The 18376-nt window shown below is 37.5% G+C and overlaps 1 protein-coding gene across 4 annotated transcripts in view; it reads left to right on the top strand.

Moving 5' to 3' along the window:
- The window catches only part of LOC117399378 (protein PALS2-like), a 51753-nt gene that overhangs the window by 15664 nt on the left and 17713 nt on the right, over nt 1–18376 (top strand). For 3 of the 4 annotated variants that reach the window (XM_033998482.3, XM_059021838.1, XM_033998481.3), the window contains one exon: nt 856–962. Coding sequence is in view for 1 of the 4 variants with exons in the window: in XM_059021837.1 (XP_058877820.1) it covers nt 8470–8569 (100 nt within the window). In the remaining 3 variants the exon portion in view is untranslated. Of the gene's footprint in view, nt 1–855; nt 963–8398; nt 8570–18376 lie in introns of those variants that run through there. The other variant, XM_059021837.1, reaches the window with a different exon arrangement.

Below are 18376 nucleotides of genomic sequence, written 5' to 3'. Positions count from 1 at the left end.
AGTGCAGTACACCCAGAGGTTACTTTCATTGCATGGACTGTAATGAGCATGAATGGGGAATCCGATTGCTCATGGCTGTAGGACTCGCACCAGAATGTGTTTTGCCCGTCCAAATAATGTTGATTTGAGCTCAAATCGAATCCTGCTTAGTGAAAATTAGCCTGTAGTACAACCTAAAACCAGTGGGAGGTTTGTAATCAATACAAATCTAAAGGATAATTTGACTTGGATCACCCTCTATATACACACAGCAACAGTTACTGATATATTAGAACATGGGCAACTGTGCTGATCTTTTTAAAAAATTGTATTCTAAATGTAATTTCCAGAGATATACTGTACTGTAGTTTCAAGCAATTCCCGAACAAAACCCATGCATTCATTTCTACTGTCCAACAGTGAATCATTCTTTGTGAGAAAGCTAATCACATCACAAAAGTGACAGTGGGACACGGAGTAATATATGAATGTGATTTGGGGTTTTATCAGCTGTCTGCTTTTAATGCTATTTTCTGAAGCCACTCATGTAATTTGCCCATGAAGCAGGACAGGAGGAGCCACAATGTGGTCACATTCTACCTCCCCTCCTCTGAGTGTCAAAGCATAAAACACATACAGACTTCTGGTCTTCTCCAAAAAAGTGATTTGGCTCGGCGTTGGGATTGGAAGACGCCCGCTTACCTGCATCTCTCCAGAGATGTTGTGGGAAGCTGCTGCATGTAATTGGATATTAAAATTGGGGGAGAGAAAACAATGGGTTAAGTAATTGGGCACTTCTCAAGGATTTTTTGTATTTTTGGTAACCTCTTTTTTTTTTTTTTTTTTAACTGGTGTTTTAACTTTATTATCCAACAGGTGCTACTCTTATTCTTTGCCATAACAAATGAAAACTGCTTCGCGAGGGATTTTACGAAAGGCCGCAGTATTGAGGAGTGAAGAGATACTGTAGGACACTTCTACTGGTGAGCATTTTTTAAGCTATATTTACATTAATCATCATTTCCTTTATTTAGGTTCTCATTACTAGTTTATTGATAACATTTCTGTCATTTGCTTTTCCAAACTAACTTTTGAAGCTTCACACAGATGACAAATAATTAAATTGAATAATGTGTGTACATTAGTGAACCATTCTGTACATGTCCCGTGTAGTCCATCTCGATCGCAAGTAGAGATGCAATATGCGGCATGCTCTTCAACATGCTTTGATAGACCTTGTTACCGTATATAAATGTGCGAAGAAATTAAGACTGGAGTAAATACTTTATACATTTTAAAACTCTTTAATGGGGGGGGGGGGGGGTGGCGTCTCTTCTTTTGTGTTTTGTTCTTTGCTGCTTTGATATTTTACATTTCGCAATTTAAGCAAAATAATTTGCTTAAACACATTCATTTAGTTCTTTGAATTTGTCAGTGCTCAAATCGCGAAATGGTTATTTTTGTCAGTTATTGACCCCGAATCCATGACTATGAGTGTAATATATATAATATATATATATATATATATATATATATATATATATATATATATATATATATATATATATATATATATATATACAGTGCCTTGCAAAAGTATTCAGACCCCTGACCAATTCTCTCATATTACTGAATTACAAATGGTACATTGAAATTTAGTTCTGTTTGATATTTTATTTTAAAACACTGAAACTCAAAATCAATTATTGTAAGGTGACATTGGTTTTATGTTGGGAAATATTTTTAAGAAAAATAAAAAACTGAAATATCTTGCTTGCATTATTAATATTTGGTAGAGCCACCTTTCGCTGCAATAACAGCTTTAAGTCGTTTGGGGTAAGTATGTACCAGCTTGCACACAGTGTCAGAGTGATTTTGGCCCATTCTTCTTGGCAGATTTGCTCCAGGTTGTTCAGGTTGGTTGGACGACGCTTGTGGACCGCAATTTTCAAATAGTGCCACAGATTCTCAATGGGATTGAGATCAGAACTTTGACTGGGCCACTGTAGGACATTCGCCTTTTTGTTCCAGAGCCACTCCAATGTTGTTTTGGCCTTGTGCTTGGGATCATTGTCCTGCTGAAAGGTGAATTTCCTCCCAAGCTTCAGTCTTTTAGCGGACTGAAGCAGGTTCTCTTGCAGTATTTCCATGTATTTTGCTCCATCCATTCTTCCTTCAATTTTAACAAGATGCCCAGTCCCTGCTGATGAGAAGCATCCCCACAGCATGATGCTGCCACCACCATACTTCACTGCAGGGATGGTGTGTCTTGATGCATGGGCAGTGTTAGGTTTGCGCCACACATAACGCATTGAGTTTTGGCCAAAAAGCTCTATCTTGGTCTCATCTGACCACAAAACCTTTTCCCACATCGCAGCTGGGTCACTCTCATGCTTTCTGGCAAACTCCAGACGTGCTTTCAGATGGTACTTTTTGAGGAACGGCTTCTTTCTTGCCACCCTCCCATACAGGCCAGTGTTATGCAGAGCTCTTGATATGGTTGATTGGTGCACCATTACTCCACTCCCAGCCACTGAACTCTGTAGCTCCTTCAAAGTGATTGTTGGCCTCTCTGTGGCTTCTCTCACAAGTCTCCTTCTTGTTTGAGCGCTGAGTTTTGAGGGACGGCCTTTTCTTGGCAGTGCCTGGGTGGTGTGATGCAGCTTCCACTTCCTGATTACTGATCCAACTGTGCTCACTGGGATATCCAAACACTTGGATATTATTTTGTACCCTTTCCCTAATCTATGCATTTGTATTACTTTATCTCTAACTTCTGTAGAATGCTCTTTGGTCTTCATTTTCCTTCAGATTCACAGCCTGACCAACGATCCTTCAACAGTGGGGTTTTTATCCAGAAAATGTGACAGCAACTTTAATGGTTCACAGGTGGAGGCCAATGGTAAGGTAATTGTGTCCTCGTTAGGGCAGTTTCTTTCATCGGTATAAACTGGTAGCTTCCACAGCACAGGGTTTGAATACTTATGCAAGCAAGATATTTCAGTTTTTTATTTTTCTTAAAAATATTTCCCAACATAAAACCAATGTCACCTTACAATAATTGATTTTGAGTTTCAGTGTTTTAAAATAAAATATCAAACAGAACAAAATTTCAATGTACCATTTGTAATCCAGTAATATGAGAGAATTGGTCAGGGGTCTGAATACTTTTGTAAGTCACTGTATATATATTGGTTCGGCACGGGTACCCGTCGGGTTTTAAGAAAAGAACAACACAGGGAGTGGCAAGTAAACGTCAATAATAACTGCGGCAACTATTCTTCTCAAGAACTAAATTGGAAACAAAACAACATAACAACATCCTGTTGATTTATGTCATTGATAACGCTGTGATCCATTAATAATAATAACCGTGTGGCTTCCAATATGGAATGCTTTATCTACAGGTATTGCACAGATATAGTTGCTTACCAAACTAAGAAGCCTTTATTTAAAAATAAGAGAATAAATAAAATAAAAATAAAATAATGTGGAGCACATTAAGTAAGTGTGCTTCCTCCTTTGAATGAAATATTTCCTTGGCAGAGTTTGTGAATTCCATTTTCTCCTGCTTGGTAAAGAAATTCCACCCAATGCTTTGCTTGGATGCCATTGTTATGTATTCACAAGACAGAATTTAGTGATGATCAGGAATGACACTTCATTATTAATCAAACAGATGCACGTCTCTCTTGCGACTGCCGTCAAAACCCAGCTGGCTCAGTTTATGGTAGCTATTGCGACAGTCCATAACGTAATAGCGCCGGCGGTGCTGTACTACTGTTAGTTTTAAAACTGAACATAACAGCTATGTTAACAACACCACCACCACCACCACCACCTATTACCCTAATAAAACAGATTTAGGGACCTGATAACTCAGTCACACAAGCACCAAGGACCAGAGCAGCACAGTTACACATACTGTTTAACCACTCTGGGGTAACCCCTAAACAGCCAAATTATTAGCAATGCACAAAAACGAAAACAAAAAACACTCGGTTTATAACTAAATCAGCAGTTTATTATGGTGGTCAGGATACCACAGCTGGTTACAGTGCACACGAGTAACTTTGCAGACACATGTTTGGCAATCATTTAAATCAACGTAGATAAACATTCCAGTTCCAAATACTATATACATCCATAGCACACTATCAGCAATCCCTTCACAGAACAAGACAACTATTATGATTTTTACACAACTTTAACCCCTTTTATACAAGTTTAAAACCAGTGTCCTACCACTTCCGGGGAGACAGAGCGCTCTTCGAATCAGCACTTCCCTAAATAGCGGCACGTATTTCTCTCTCTACCCAGAATGCACTTTAATACATGATTTAAATTGTAAAATAAAAAAAATCTGCAATCAACTCTTTAATTGATTAATCTGATAATCGGAACAGCCATATATATATATGTATGGATGTGTGTGTAATTATATATATATATAATATATATATATATAATATATATATATATATATATATATATATATATATATATATAAACAGATAATTTATATATATAATTTTTTTATTCATTTAAAATTAACTGCAGGCTACATAATGTACAGTATCTCAGTGGGAATATAATTAGGGCTTCTGATGTTTGGTTTTAACCGATAAAACACCCCCCCCCAATACAAAAATAATTTAATTGGTGAATAGCCAATAAACACCGGAAAACACCCGGAAAAACTGTAGAAATGGTTCATCTATTCACATTGACTTTACCCTTTTCCCATTTAAAAAAATAAAATAAAACCTACTACAATAATAATAATAATAAATACATTTCTCAGTGCTGCTGTGCAATGTCCCGCCTTCCTGACTTGTATCTATCATTGATTTGTTCTGAATACTTTAAACCCGCCCCGACTACTGAGTGACAGCACATTCCTACATTTCTATTGGCGACTCCGCTTGCAAGATTTAAAACGAAATTACAATCAGGATGGAGGATTGTTAGCAGGATTTAAAGCTGTATTACAATTAAGATACAGAGGATATAAAACAGAATTGTGGCGAAATGTACAAAAATGCCTACACACAAAAACCCCAGAAGAATGTGCCTGTGACCATATTTCGTTGTGGAAGACAGCAAAGGAAAGAAGGTACAACTTAAGCGTGCAAGTAGCGTTGAGTTACTATACACATTTTTACACACAAAAAAGCGCTGAAGCATTTTATAAAGGTAACCAAAAACACTAATTTCATACAATATATCAAAACCGAAAGTCCCGAAATAAAACGATTTACATAAAACTCGAAAATAGCTAAAAATAAGCACCGAAAAATACAATTAATAAAACCTGAAAAACAGAAGCCCTAAATATAATGTAGAGGTGTGTGTTTTGAGTGACCGGTTGCTGCAATAAGTGGAAGTTAAGAAGGGACCAGGCCAACATATGGAACTCTTAACCCCTTCACTGCAGGAGCTGCTTCCTTAGTCCCAGTTTAGAAAGCAGAAGGTTCTGAGATCTCCTGTGCAGGATTTCGATTTTTTTTATAAACCAATCATGGATTAGGAATACGGCAGCAGCATTGATAGGGACAGTAATTTGTACAACATCTACTGGAGTTATACTGGATATAGTGAGGTCTGTTGCAATTTAACAGTCCATTTTCATGACATAACAAAGAAGATGTAAGCGTTCGTCGGATTAATCAGATTTGGGTTTGAGTTTGTAATTGAAATAGAAATCTGGTTGTGTCCTTTGAGACAGGCAGGCAGCAATACCAAAGAATGTACAAGAATCATAGAGCTAGAGAGCAAAAATACATGTTACCCTGCTGTAATAAAATACAATTTCCTTTGATCCCTGAACAGGATTGTCATAAATAGATGCCATGTTCAGTGCAAATTAATCCATACTAACTGATTTCATAATCCGTCATTTGTGGAATCAGATTTACGGCCCTCCATCATTCATGTATTAAACAGAAGCACTTCAGATCACATCCTCTTACATGCCAGATGTACAAATATGACTATTCTAACTGGCAGTGTTGTGCTAAAGAAAAACAGTGCCACTGTGTACTGTACTGCCTCTGAATGTCTAGTGAAAAGGGTACAGAATACAACTGACCCTATCTTGAAACAAGTTCAAAAAGCATTCAGCAATTGTAACATTTATACTGCAGAACCTGAAATGAACCGATTTAGATTCAGGAAGAATCAGTCAATTTAATGTTACAGGTATTAAACTAACGCGATGATATTTTACTTTTTTTTCCTGGATAAAAGTAATAAACCTGAATAAAGGGTACATTGAATCATTTACATTCTTCTAAACTTAATTTCTATTTTAATGTCTGATTTTCATGTTTTCTGGAATAGTTATGCATAGGAAATAATGATATAAGCAGACACAATACAGGGTCATATAACCCGTATTATAGGACATCACTAAGAATTTAAAGAAGACATTTATATTATATAGCCTTACCCTTTAACCTATGTACAGAGAGATTTGGGTAATTTTAATTGCTAGAATCAACTGGTATAACTAACAAAATGGGATAAGCCAGGGAATCGATCAGAATTTGTCCACATCTTTGTGCTATCTTGTTACAAGAAACAATCTGAATTCAGTACTGTCAATGTAGGTCACAGTGAGCTTCTCTTTATATTTAAGGCAAAATATATGGAGCCACTTGTCTGGTGTACTGTACATGTAGCTCAGACATATTAACCTATATTTATTGTTGATCATATACATATTAGGTACATGTACTGTTTTTCACTGGATGGTTTTTAAGCACAAACCAGTTTGAAAAAAGGATACTTGTGGATCTACTGTAAGGGTATAACTAGAATAAAAACCAATCCGCAGTAATCTTTATTGGGTGCTTTGTTACCAATGCCTTGGCAAAATTGCCATAGATAAACCAGAAGTGAGATTTTGTGGAGTGAAAATGTGTTGCAGAGGGTTCATCATCTCTCAGTTTAAGTTGCTTTTTCCAGCAGCACTAACACCCATTTTATTTAATTTTCCAGCTATGTAACAATAACAACCCTGTGTAGTAATACAAAAAGAAAAAAATGTTAAAAAAATAATAATCTGGCAAGGGAATTATTGTTTTGTTCTTAACAAAGCCATTCATTAGAACACAAATGTAAATATGATCTAGTTTTTTCTTATAAACAACCTAGTAATTTCTGGTACTTTTACTGTACAACTTTGATATTATATAAATCGGTTCAGACACAAATCTAATTCCTCTCCCAAGTAAGCTGCTATTGGGAGAACTAAACTATATACTGTAAAATGTCTTGAGAAAGAAAGAAAGACAAAAAATCTAAAATTGAAGAATTAACTGGAGAATATCTGGTTAGAGAAAAACAATTTTAAACAAATAGCTGTAATATTCCATGACAACAGAGTGTAGTGTATAACTGTGAGCCTGTGTTGAGATCATTAGCACTGCCCAGAGATATGTGTGGGAAGCTGTTTTATTAAGTAATTGCTTTAAAGAACATTATGTTTTTAGAATATGAGTATCCACATTTGGATACAATAATTTAATAGTTGAAGCCCCTGGTTTAGTTTTTCATTACTTTTTAGCTATGAATGTAGTACAGTGCAGCCTTTAAAGTTGACTAAAATGAATTGCACAAAACCAATAAGAGGTTTACTGTAACAATTCCTACCAAAATACCAGCTAGTGTTTGGCTGCTGCTCATGCAGTCACAAAAATAAACCGATTCCAAAATGGCAGTAGTTCTGTGATTTTTGAAAGGCATTTTATTCGTAATCCCTAAAGAGTAAGATTTCCTGAGAAAATACATGCACTGTACCTGCTATTGTAACTAGGTCAATGTCGCCCGTTTGGTTTGTTGATCTAGGCATAGCATTTGTTATTTGCCACGGTTCATTCCTTTTAGTAGAGTGGATATTTGGGTAAATTCTCTGTATAAGTTCAAGTGCATCTTAGCAATTCAAGACGTCTTTTGTAATATATTTCAGTAAATAAAATTAAAAGAGGAGCTTGGGTTTTTTTAAATGTGTAGTGATGGAACATCCTGTAGCTGTCAACCCAGTCTGAGGGTAATCCAACTGAACTGCAATAGTTTGGTTAATCATTTTGACCAAATGCCAGTGAATTTTTTTTTCTCCTTTTGTTCTGCACAGATGAGACAGCAGTGTACTTGTATAGCAGGCAGCTACAGCTCTTATATAAGATTATTGCTTTTGCAGCAAAGGGGCTTGTTGAAAACCCTTGAAACACAAGGGATTGTGGGATTATAGCTTCCAGTCGGTATTAAAGGCAATCTGATCGCAAGTGAATTGTCTTGTTTTGGTGCTGCAAATAGGAGCGAGAGGCTGATTGGAGCTTGCACAGAAAATCTGGCACACAACGAGCTGCCTGGCCTCTTTCTGGTTAGTCAAACCACAGGAGTCGTACCAGCAATTCATTACATTGATCTCTGGACAAAGAGCTGTCGGAGACTGTGCTGACCTGTAAGTCCATCCTGTTTCTAGCTATGGTTTTGTTAGCTGAAGATGGATATGCAAATGATTTAACCAATTCATCTCCCAAGGAAGAGTGTTCTTCATCAAGTGAAAGAGCAGATACTCCTGTAGGTGAGTTTGCTGGAGTTGAAGAAAAAAGTTTACAGAAATTTTTTGGAATTTACCTGTGTGGTAGCACTCCCCCCCCACCCCCCACCCCCACCCCCTTCCTTCTAATAATATACTTTTAGAACATTGGATCCTTTATTGAATGTATTTAATCATAAAGTCTATATTCACACATTTGGCTCCTACATTATAAAAATATTTCAGTGGTAAAAATATAATGTATTGTACTTGATTAAAAAGATGCTTACATTTGTATTGATTGTAACTAGTTTGGCAACTCTTTTTATACACTATACAGTAATTATAGAGAATATATATATATAATATATACATACATACATACAGTACTGTGCAAAAGTTTTAGGCAGGTGTGAAAAAATGCTGTAAAGTAAGAATGCTTTCAAAAATAGACATGTTAATAGATTATATTTATCAATTAACTAAATGCAAAGTGAGTGAACAGAAGAAAAATCTAAATCAAATCCATATTTGGTGTGACCACCCTTTGCCTTCAAAACAGCATCAATTCTTCTAGGTACACTTGCACAAAGTCAGGGATTTTGTAGGCATATAGTCAGGTGTATGATTAAACAATTATACCAAACAGGTGCTAATGATCATCAATTCAATATGTAGGTTGAAACACAATCATTAACTGAAACAGAAACAGCTGTGTAGGAGGAATAAAACTGGGTGAGGAACAGCCAAACTCAGCTAACAAGGTGAGGTTGCTGAAGACAGTTTACTGTCAAAAGTCATACACCATGGCAAGACTGAGCACAGCAACAAGACACAAGGTAGTTATACTGCATCAGCAAGGTCTCTCCCAGGCAGAAATTTCAAGGCAGACAGGGGTTTCCAGATGTGCTGTCCAAGCTCTTTTGAAGAAGCACAAAGAAACGGGCAACGTTGAGGACCGTAGACGCAGTGGTCGGCCAAGGAAACTTACTGCAGCAGATGAAAGACACATCATGCTTAGTTCCCTTCGCAATCGGAAGATGTCCAGCAGTGCCATCAGCTCAGAATTGACAGAAAACAGTGGGACCCTGGTACACCCATCTACTGTCCGGAGAAGTCTGGTCAGAAGTGGCCATCATGGAAGACTTGCGGCCAAAAAGCCATACCTCCGTCGTGGAAACAAGGCCAAGTGACTCAACTATGCATGAAAACACAGGAACTGGGGTGCAGAAAAATGGCAGCAGGTGCTCTGGACTGAGGAGTCAAAATTTGAAATATTTGGCTGTAGCAGAAGGCAGTTTGTTCGCCGAAGGGCTGGAGAGCGGTACACGAATGAGTGTCTGCAGGCAACAGTGAAGCATGGTGGAGGTTCCTTGCAAGTTTGGGGCTGCATTTCTGCAAATGGAGTTGGGGATTTGGTCAGAATTAATGGTCTCCTCAATGCTGAGAAGTACAGGCAGATACTTATCCATCATGCAGTACCATCAGGGAGGCATCTGATTGGCCCCAAATTTATTCTGCAGCATGACAACGACCCCAAACGTACAGCGAAAGTCATTAAGAACCATCTTCAGCGTAAAGAAGAACAAGGAGTCCTGGAAGTGATGGTATGGCCCCCACAGAGCCCTGATCTCAACATCATCGAGTCTGTCTGGGATTACATGAAGAGAGAGAAGCAACTGAGGCTGCCTAAATCCACAAAAGAACTGTGGTTAGTTCTCCAAGATGTTTGGGCCAACCTACCTGCCGAGTTCCTTCGAAAACTGTGTGCAAGTGTACCTAGAAGAATTGATGCTGTTTTGAAGGCAAAGGGTGGTCACACCAAATATTGATTTGATGTAGATTTTTCTTCTGTTCACTCACTTTGCATTTTGTTAATTGATAAATATAAACTATTAACATGTCTATTTTTGAAAGCATTCTTACTTTACAGCATTTTTTCACACTTGCCTAAAACTTTTGCACAGTACTGTATATATAAATACCAGTAAATGATATATATTTTTTAAAATGATTATATATATTTACAAAAAAAAAAAAAAAAATCATATACCGGTATTTCTATGCTCAAATAATTTATCCATAGTTGCAGTATATTGCCTATTTGTATATGTGTAACAAACTATTCTACTGCACACAATTACCAAGCTGGATTCTCAGAATACCAGAGTATACTTTTTTACTGGAGCTACTTATTTTAGTTACATTTTGTAAGAAATGTGGTACTTGTGGACTTGTACCTTTCCTTATTTTAATTTCTTAACTTGATTGTAATTTACTGATCGAAGTATGTAACAAAGGCTTGGATATCTTGGGCTTTGTGCTGCATGGCCCACAGTATTCACTTTTATGTGCTTGAGTAGATTTTACAGCAAAGCAGTGACAACAGTCACGTCCCTCTTTCAAGAAGCAACAAAAGTTTTCAGTACCGAGGATGCGTAATAAGACGAAATAAGTAGTTGTAACGGCCAGTGTTGTTCTGCATTTCTGTTAGGTATAGTGAAGTCTACATGCGAGACAAGATGATGGCATATACTGTAAGCTTGAAAAATAAACACGTATCATATGGATCAATCCTAAATGCAGTGGTTGAGATGCTTGCTGGTTTGTCTGCTACAGTGTCTTCAGAATGCTTGCATTTGTAAAGTGTTTATTTTTTTAATACATTTTGCACTGCTTAAAGATTGATGTTATGAAGGATTAAATGTAGGTCTGGATTTATCTATAACCTAAAGTTGTACTGTAATCAGTTATTCCATTCTGCGTTTCTATTTATTGTCCTACTGAGCAGTAACAGTAATATTTTTGACATTGTAGTGAATTCTGTACAGTTAAAGACTTTGTACCCACCAAATTGTTATTGCCCTGCAACTCTGTATTTGCAACAGCCTGCATTTAACTTCAGCATAATAACCGCTTTGCGGCATTACTGGTAAAAAAAACTTTAGACTGCAAAAAAAATACATTCACATTTTAATTAACTGCGTACAGCTTCAGATATGGATTTTTAAAACAACAATAAGGCAAAATCATAAGTTTGTTGACATAAGAAAACACCAGAAAGCAAGCCAACACACTCATCTTCAAACTACTTTATTAAAAAAAGTATCTTCAAGTATCTTGTACTTCAGGGTGAGTCTGGGTGTTTTATGATCTAGCTGCACACTCAGCACAGTCTGAAGATTCTGGTGTTGGACAGGGGGCAAATTACCCATGTCAATTTTTTATTTTTATTTTATAGAATAGACAGTTTGCCCATAGAGGAAAATAAAGATGGTACTGTATGTAAAACCAAAGGTTGGATTATATTTATGGTAGATCTTAATATTTGTTAATTATATAGTAGGTGGGGTCCCCGAGTGGCTCATCCAGTTAAAGCGCTGCCACTGGGAGTGCAGGATGAGTCATACAGCTTGGATGACGTCAGTTCGCGTCCGGGCTGTTCAAAGAGGCTGAACTTTAGTGGGAACCCCGAAAGAGGTGTCTGACACTCCCGGGGTGGGGGATGGGAGACCGGCAAGGATTGCTTCTCCTCACTGCGCAACAGAGAACCCTACAGACCTGAGACGAGCACATTCAAAGTGGATAAAAAGCAGGGCTGATCTCTGTTCTCTGGGATTGGTAGCCCGCCCACCTCTGTTCTGGATTGCTCGGCATAAAAGTGATTCTGGCTTTAGACTTGTGAGATCAGTGGACGCTCACATGCCCTCAGAACGTCTGTGCTGTGTGGGGACTCACTGTGGTGAAGAGAAAAAACATAATTAGACATTCCAAATTGGGGGAAAATAAATTAAAAAAAATAAATAAATATATATATATATATATATATATATATATATATATATATATATATATATATAGTAGGTTGCCACTGTAATCTGTAAAATTAGCATTTTCAGATTAAACTAGTAATAAAGAACCTATGCATGTCCCACTGTGTGGCAAGCCTGCAGTGACCCGTAGGAAAGGGTAAGTGCAGAAATGCACAGTACTTATCGTTTAGAGGTAAATTATTCTGTTCCAAAGCTTGCTGTATATACTGTAAGAGAGCACATAAATCTGTAATACTGAAGAAGTCTTATCATATTCTACTTTGAATGTAATAATCTCTTAGCAAACTAAATACATTACATAATATAAATGTTCCAGGAACCCCCACTGGCAAATTTAAAATTGTGCATGCCACAGAGAAAATTAAATGGAATGATGAGTGTGACACTGCACTTAATCTAGCCACGGAATCCCTGGGACTGCATTACATCTAGTTTCACATGAATAGGTGATAAAAGGTTTTGGTATATCAGGATAGTTAATTTTTTTTATTACTGTCAGTCATTTACTGTCTTAAAAAAAAGTTATTGATTTCCACAAAGACTTAGTCTACTGTTCTTTGTACAGTTGGGTAAACCAATCATTGTGTATTTTGAGGTAAGTAAATAGAACAGCTGTAGACAGACTGACCTCAATAAAAGCAGAAAAGAAAAGCTGACAGATTGACGCTTGGACCGATGGCAACATATGAGGAGGAAAAAAACACTTAATCTGCTTTTGAGCCAAAAGAAAACACTGCTGTCTGAATATTTTAGAATCTTGTGAACAGCAAGAACAAATTACTCTTGCTAGTATAGTACAAGACCTAGAATGATTGCCTTGAAATACAGTTTTGAACAAGACCAGTGTTTTTTATATGAAGACCAAACCCGGGAATCAATAAACAAACCAAAACAAATCCAGGTGGGACACAAACACACACAAGCACCTTCATTAGTTTATTTACCAGCGCAGTTTGCCACGGTTATACTTGTTCGGCGCATTCTAAGGTTCATTCAAGTCAATGCAGTATTAACCTAAAATGCATCTTGAAATCAATTTAGTAAGCACCCTGCTTGTAAACCAGCCCTGCCATTGGCACAGAGAAGATTGGCTTCACACTTATTTATATCAACTGTTGCTATTCATGCACCTGAATGCCTTATCAGCAGTTTTATATATGGAACCAAGGTAGTATTAACACCAGCAGCAATTATTTGAAGCTCATGCAACATGGAAAATGTTTTTCTCCTGTAGAAGATTGAGCAGGAGGGCTATGACTAGGAGAATGTGGTTTGAGTTAGGGGCCCCCATCTGTCCTAATGGAGCTGTCCTCGCCTAGAGATGAGGCTTGTGCCTCAAAGTGGGGGGGGGGCGATGAGACGCCACCCTCCGTGGGTGAACACCTGTTGCAAAGCAGACATAAGTGACGAGGGCATCTCCACCAGACTGCCTCCTGAATCTCGCCAAGGCTGCAGCAAATCGTGTCCAGGACATAGGCACACACTCTGTTTTGTCTTTACTCTGTATCCTATGAGCTGGCGCATTGAGTGAATACATCTTGGTTTGTGAAATGGGGGATGGTTTGTTATTGTTCACAAACTAAACATTCTTTTTTTAATGCGTGTGTCATTTTTTTTTTCTTGGCAGCAAACACCAGAGAAGGAAGCAAACATATTTGTGAATTTATAGTACTATGCACTGTTACTATAGTACCATCAGGCTTAATTAGCTTTATGATAGTATTTCCATGTAAGGTGATAACCAAACGGAAAAGTTCTAAAAGTAACACGATATGTTATTTCTAAAACCTCTTTTCAAGCTGCAGCACAATTGTTATTTTGTGCTAATGCCTGGAAATGAATAGAAATAGGGATACATTGGCAGGAAATGCTAAGAGATGCGTGTTAGTCTCTGTGTTGAACCCTGTCCTGGATTGAATCCAGAGATAGGAGCGTTGTCACTTGGTGGTTACTCCTATACCCCTAGGAAAGAAATTATGCAGTTATATCTGCAATGTATCTGTCATGCTACACTCGGGTTCAATTGCCACAGTACCAATTCCCAAGTCTTTGTTCAGTGATGTCATAGTGGATGATCTTAACCTTTTCAAATCCTTGTTGAATAACACTAAATAAATAAGCTGTTAACAATATAGATAAAGGATTAACTGTGGTTTCTTGGTAAGACAACTATCCACCTACAACAGGAATACTTGATTAATCCTCAATACAAGCTGTTCTAGGTGCAGCAGGCAACCAGCTTGCTATCTGTGATGCTGACAAATAGGGGGGTGCTAATTCTTGGCAGCAGGGTGACAAATCAAAGGTAATCTGAATAACAAGTCTACCTTCCACACAGTACCTGTTGCTGCAAGAGGGAAACCATAGTGCCTACACAGACGCATGCTCCGAATTGAGAAACTGAAACCAACGCAGGTCTCTGACATTCTTTAAAAGAAACCCAAGTCAAGCAATCAAAGGTTCTGGCTAATGCTGTCCCCTGTCAGATTCCACATACTCCTTTTATTGCTCTGAGCACACTTTTAAGCTCAGGGGAGATTAGGGGAGTTTAAGGAGGACACAGAGATGTTTTGGACTCCTGTAGTGGATTGTTCATGCACTGAGCTTGCAACATATCCAGACAACATTTAAATAATCAAGAAAATCACACAGACTCATTCAATTTGATGTTTTAACGAATCAGAGCAGTATTAGTACTTTTGGTTTTAGTAAATAATGGATCGAGTGGTTGCAGGTCACTTTGGATCCCTGCTAATAGGCAATCGGGGCACTTCCAGTGTCTTTACAGGTTTAACAGCATTAATATTTGAATACAGTAATACAAATATGATTATCATATGCTTAGCCCTTAGGCTAGCCAGCAAAAAACTAAAATGCCCACCGCTAAATCCTAAAACATGCAATATATCACTCTCCAAAGCTAAAATATAATTCCTATACCTTATAGCAATGAATCAATATAAATTAGAGATAAATTCAAAATTGTTCTTACCTTCCACTATATGGAAGTGTAGTTGTAGAATACAACATCAAAACAAGAGCTGTCTTCAAAGGCAGACTACTGAATACGACCAAACAGCAACCAACTTTTTCAGAGATCATCAGAGCATGGACCACAGAACTTGTAGTTAGCAAGTTGAGTGATACTGACTGGGGTTTTGCCTGGACTTTTTATATAACTTTTTCTCCATTTAATACATCAGCAGTCTTAATCCAAACATTAATCTGCCTTGACAGGCCTTCTTTTAAGTGAACAATATATTAAAAAAGTACAGTTAACTCCTTTTCTAAAATTAATTTTTTATGATCTCATGTTCCATCCCTTTCTCATTTCCAAAACATGTGAGGTGAACTTTTAAACTGATGTTATTTTTTCTCAGTACCATGGAGTTTCTTAATACAGCATACAAATGAATAAAATACAAGTATAGAGGAGAGAGAGAGAGTGTGGCAAAGTGGTGAATACGTGCAGGCCCGGAAGAAACAGACAGACAGAGACAGCAAGGTTGGTGAAGCTGAGCACTTGGTTGTGCTCAGCATTTAATAAACAAAACAAGAGAACACAAAAACAGGACACGGCACTTACGCCAAAATAAATATATAAACAAAACGGACTAAACAGTAAACAGACAGACAAACGGTGAGTGAAGCAAAACAAACGTTACGATCTTTCTTACTTTCTTTCTCCTCTCTCTCCCGTTCTCCACTCACGAACACCCAACCCCGAGTGAATGAAACGTGCATCTATATATACTGTTGTGCCGGGATTCAATTACTAATTAATTATTCACTTGAATCCCAGCACGTGAATTAATTACGTGCAACCTTGTGCTCACATATTAAATACTTTAAATGCACGTGAAGTGATGTGGAATCCCGTGCCTAAATACAATTACATTTTAAATCACACGTGAAACACAGACCTGTTTATATCCCGTGTACCAACTACAATACACCAACATTTACACACAACATGCAACATACAACACAGAAACGCACACAAGGGCAGGGCACATTGCCACAGAGGGAGAGAAAGATAATACCTATTCTGTTTAATTATTCCAACCTGGGTTTAAAATGTATTTCCCTCTTAACATCAAAAGCATTCTTTTCATAAAGACTGTTCATGGCAAACTTCTAAGTCTATAGTTGCAAATTCAGTTATTTCCATTTAAATCCAGGCTATAACAACATAGTTAGATGAAATAGTCTTATTGGCTTTTTTCAATTCTTAACCTACGTTTTGATCTCTCGCTCTCTGTTTCTAAAAATCCCCTGTGCAAGCAGGTCTCAGACACCCTGTTTACCTGCTAAGGTTAGTTTTTTAATTAATATGAAACTCTACTGTAAGCGCTTTTCCAAATTCACCCCATGAAGTCATGTTTTGGCTGGATTCAAGAGACGACTCGGACTGGCATCTCTACAGATGAGAAAAGCTTGCATCCTATTTTTTATAACTAAGCTCTCATTAATTTTATAACATAATGAGGTAATCAACAGTAACCTTGAACTGAGGACAGCGCTTGACCAGCAAATCCCACTTCAGTTGCCAAGACTAATTTTTCCCGTGTGTTAGCCATGCCTGGCACCGCTTTGCTACAAGCAGGTAAAGGCGAGGTTACAAAATTCATTATTTTCTTCAGTAAAATCAAATAGGTTTAACATACATTTTTAGTTTCAAACATCGTTCTGTCTAGAAAGGGTTACTTTTTCTTTTGCTATATTGCAATACCTAGGCTCTGTGTTTAGTACTTAAAAAAAACTATGACTTCATTTTCAAGTTAATTTAATGAGATGCCTGCTTTGGCCAAGGTTATAGGCTTCTGCATGCAATAATTCTCATTAATTTAAAGGTAGGGGAGACTATGTTTAAGTCTGAACAATTTCCAAGAAGTTATATGCACTGTAATAACAAAGTCACACAGACAAGCTTTTTTTTCTAACATTAACACTTGGTCAGTTTTTTTTTTTTTTTTTAGTTCAAATCATTATCCTGCTCATAATTTACTGCAATAGTATTTCTACTGGTTTTATTATTATTTGTTTATTTAGCAGACACCTTTATCCAAGGCGACTTACAGAGACTAGGGTGTGTGAACTATGCATCAGCTGCAGAGTCACTTACAACAACGTAACACCCAAAAGCCGGAGCACAAGTGACTTGCTCAGGGTCACACAATGAGTCAGTGGCTGAGGTGGGATTTGAACCGGGGACCTCCTGGTTACAAGCCCTTTTCTTTAACCACTGTACCACACAGCCTCCTTTATATTCTTTAAAACACAGTACAGTTGTTACAGCATTTTAACACACATGCAGTTTCACAAATGTTCAATTTGTATCCCAAAGATCAGCCTGCTCCCAGTAGCAGTGACAGTCTTGGGTCAGTTTCTGCTCTCAGTGAGTCTGTCAAAGCAACCACAGGTCTGGGTGACAGTCTTTAAAAGCCTGATACCTAAAAATACATTCTCATTCCCATCATCAGTGGGAAGACTTCAAATAAATTAAACTGTTTGTATCAAAGAGCCGTACATCTCTGCCGCATACACCTTTCACTCAAAAAAGGTGCTGGCACATTGTACAAGAGAAGACAGGTTTTAGGGTCACTCATGTACATGCATATTCCATCTGGTCTTGCATTGCATGGCTTTCATGTAAAATAAAACTACTTTCATTGTATTTGCATCTAGTGTAGGTGGGTGTGCATTTAGCTGCTTTTTGCTCTCGCTCCCACATATATAATCGGACGGTGATGAAAGTGGTACATCTATGAGATGAATTCTTTTGTACCATTGATTCCAACTTGTTATTACAGTAAGTGATATAAAAAAAAGAGAATGATGATAAGGTTAACAAGTTATCTGTTAACTTTTGGTTTAGCTGAAATCACTCGCAGTAATTTTCCCTCCAGCGAATGTGGTATGAATACAAAGTCAGCCTTTCACATGTCTTCATATGAAGAGTTGATTAAAAATGAAAAGCCTCTAAGTGCATTCTGTTCTTGTAGGGCTTTGAAGTACT

The sequence above is a fragment of the Acipenser ruthenus genome, chromosome 4, assembly GCF_902713425.1.
Source record: "Acipenser ruthenus chromosome 4, fAciRut3.2 maternal haplotype, whole genome shotgun sequence".
Taxonomy (NCBI): domain Eukaryota; kingdom Metazoa; phylum Chordata; class Actinopteri; order Acipenseriformes; family Acipenseridae; genus Acipenser; species Acipenser ruthenus.
Note: the sequence above shows the minus strand (reverse complement) of the source record. Positions and strands in the feature narration are given on the sequence as shown.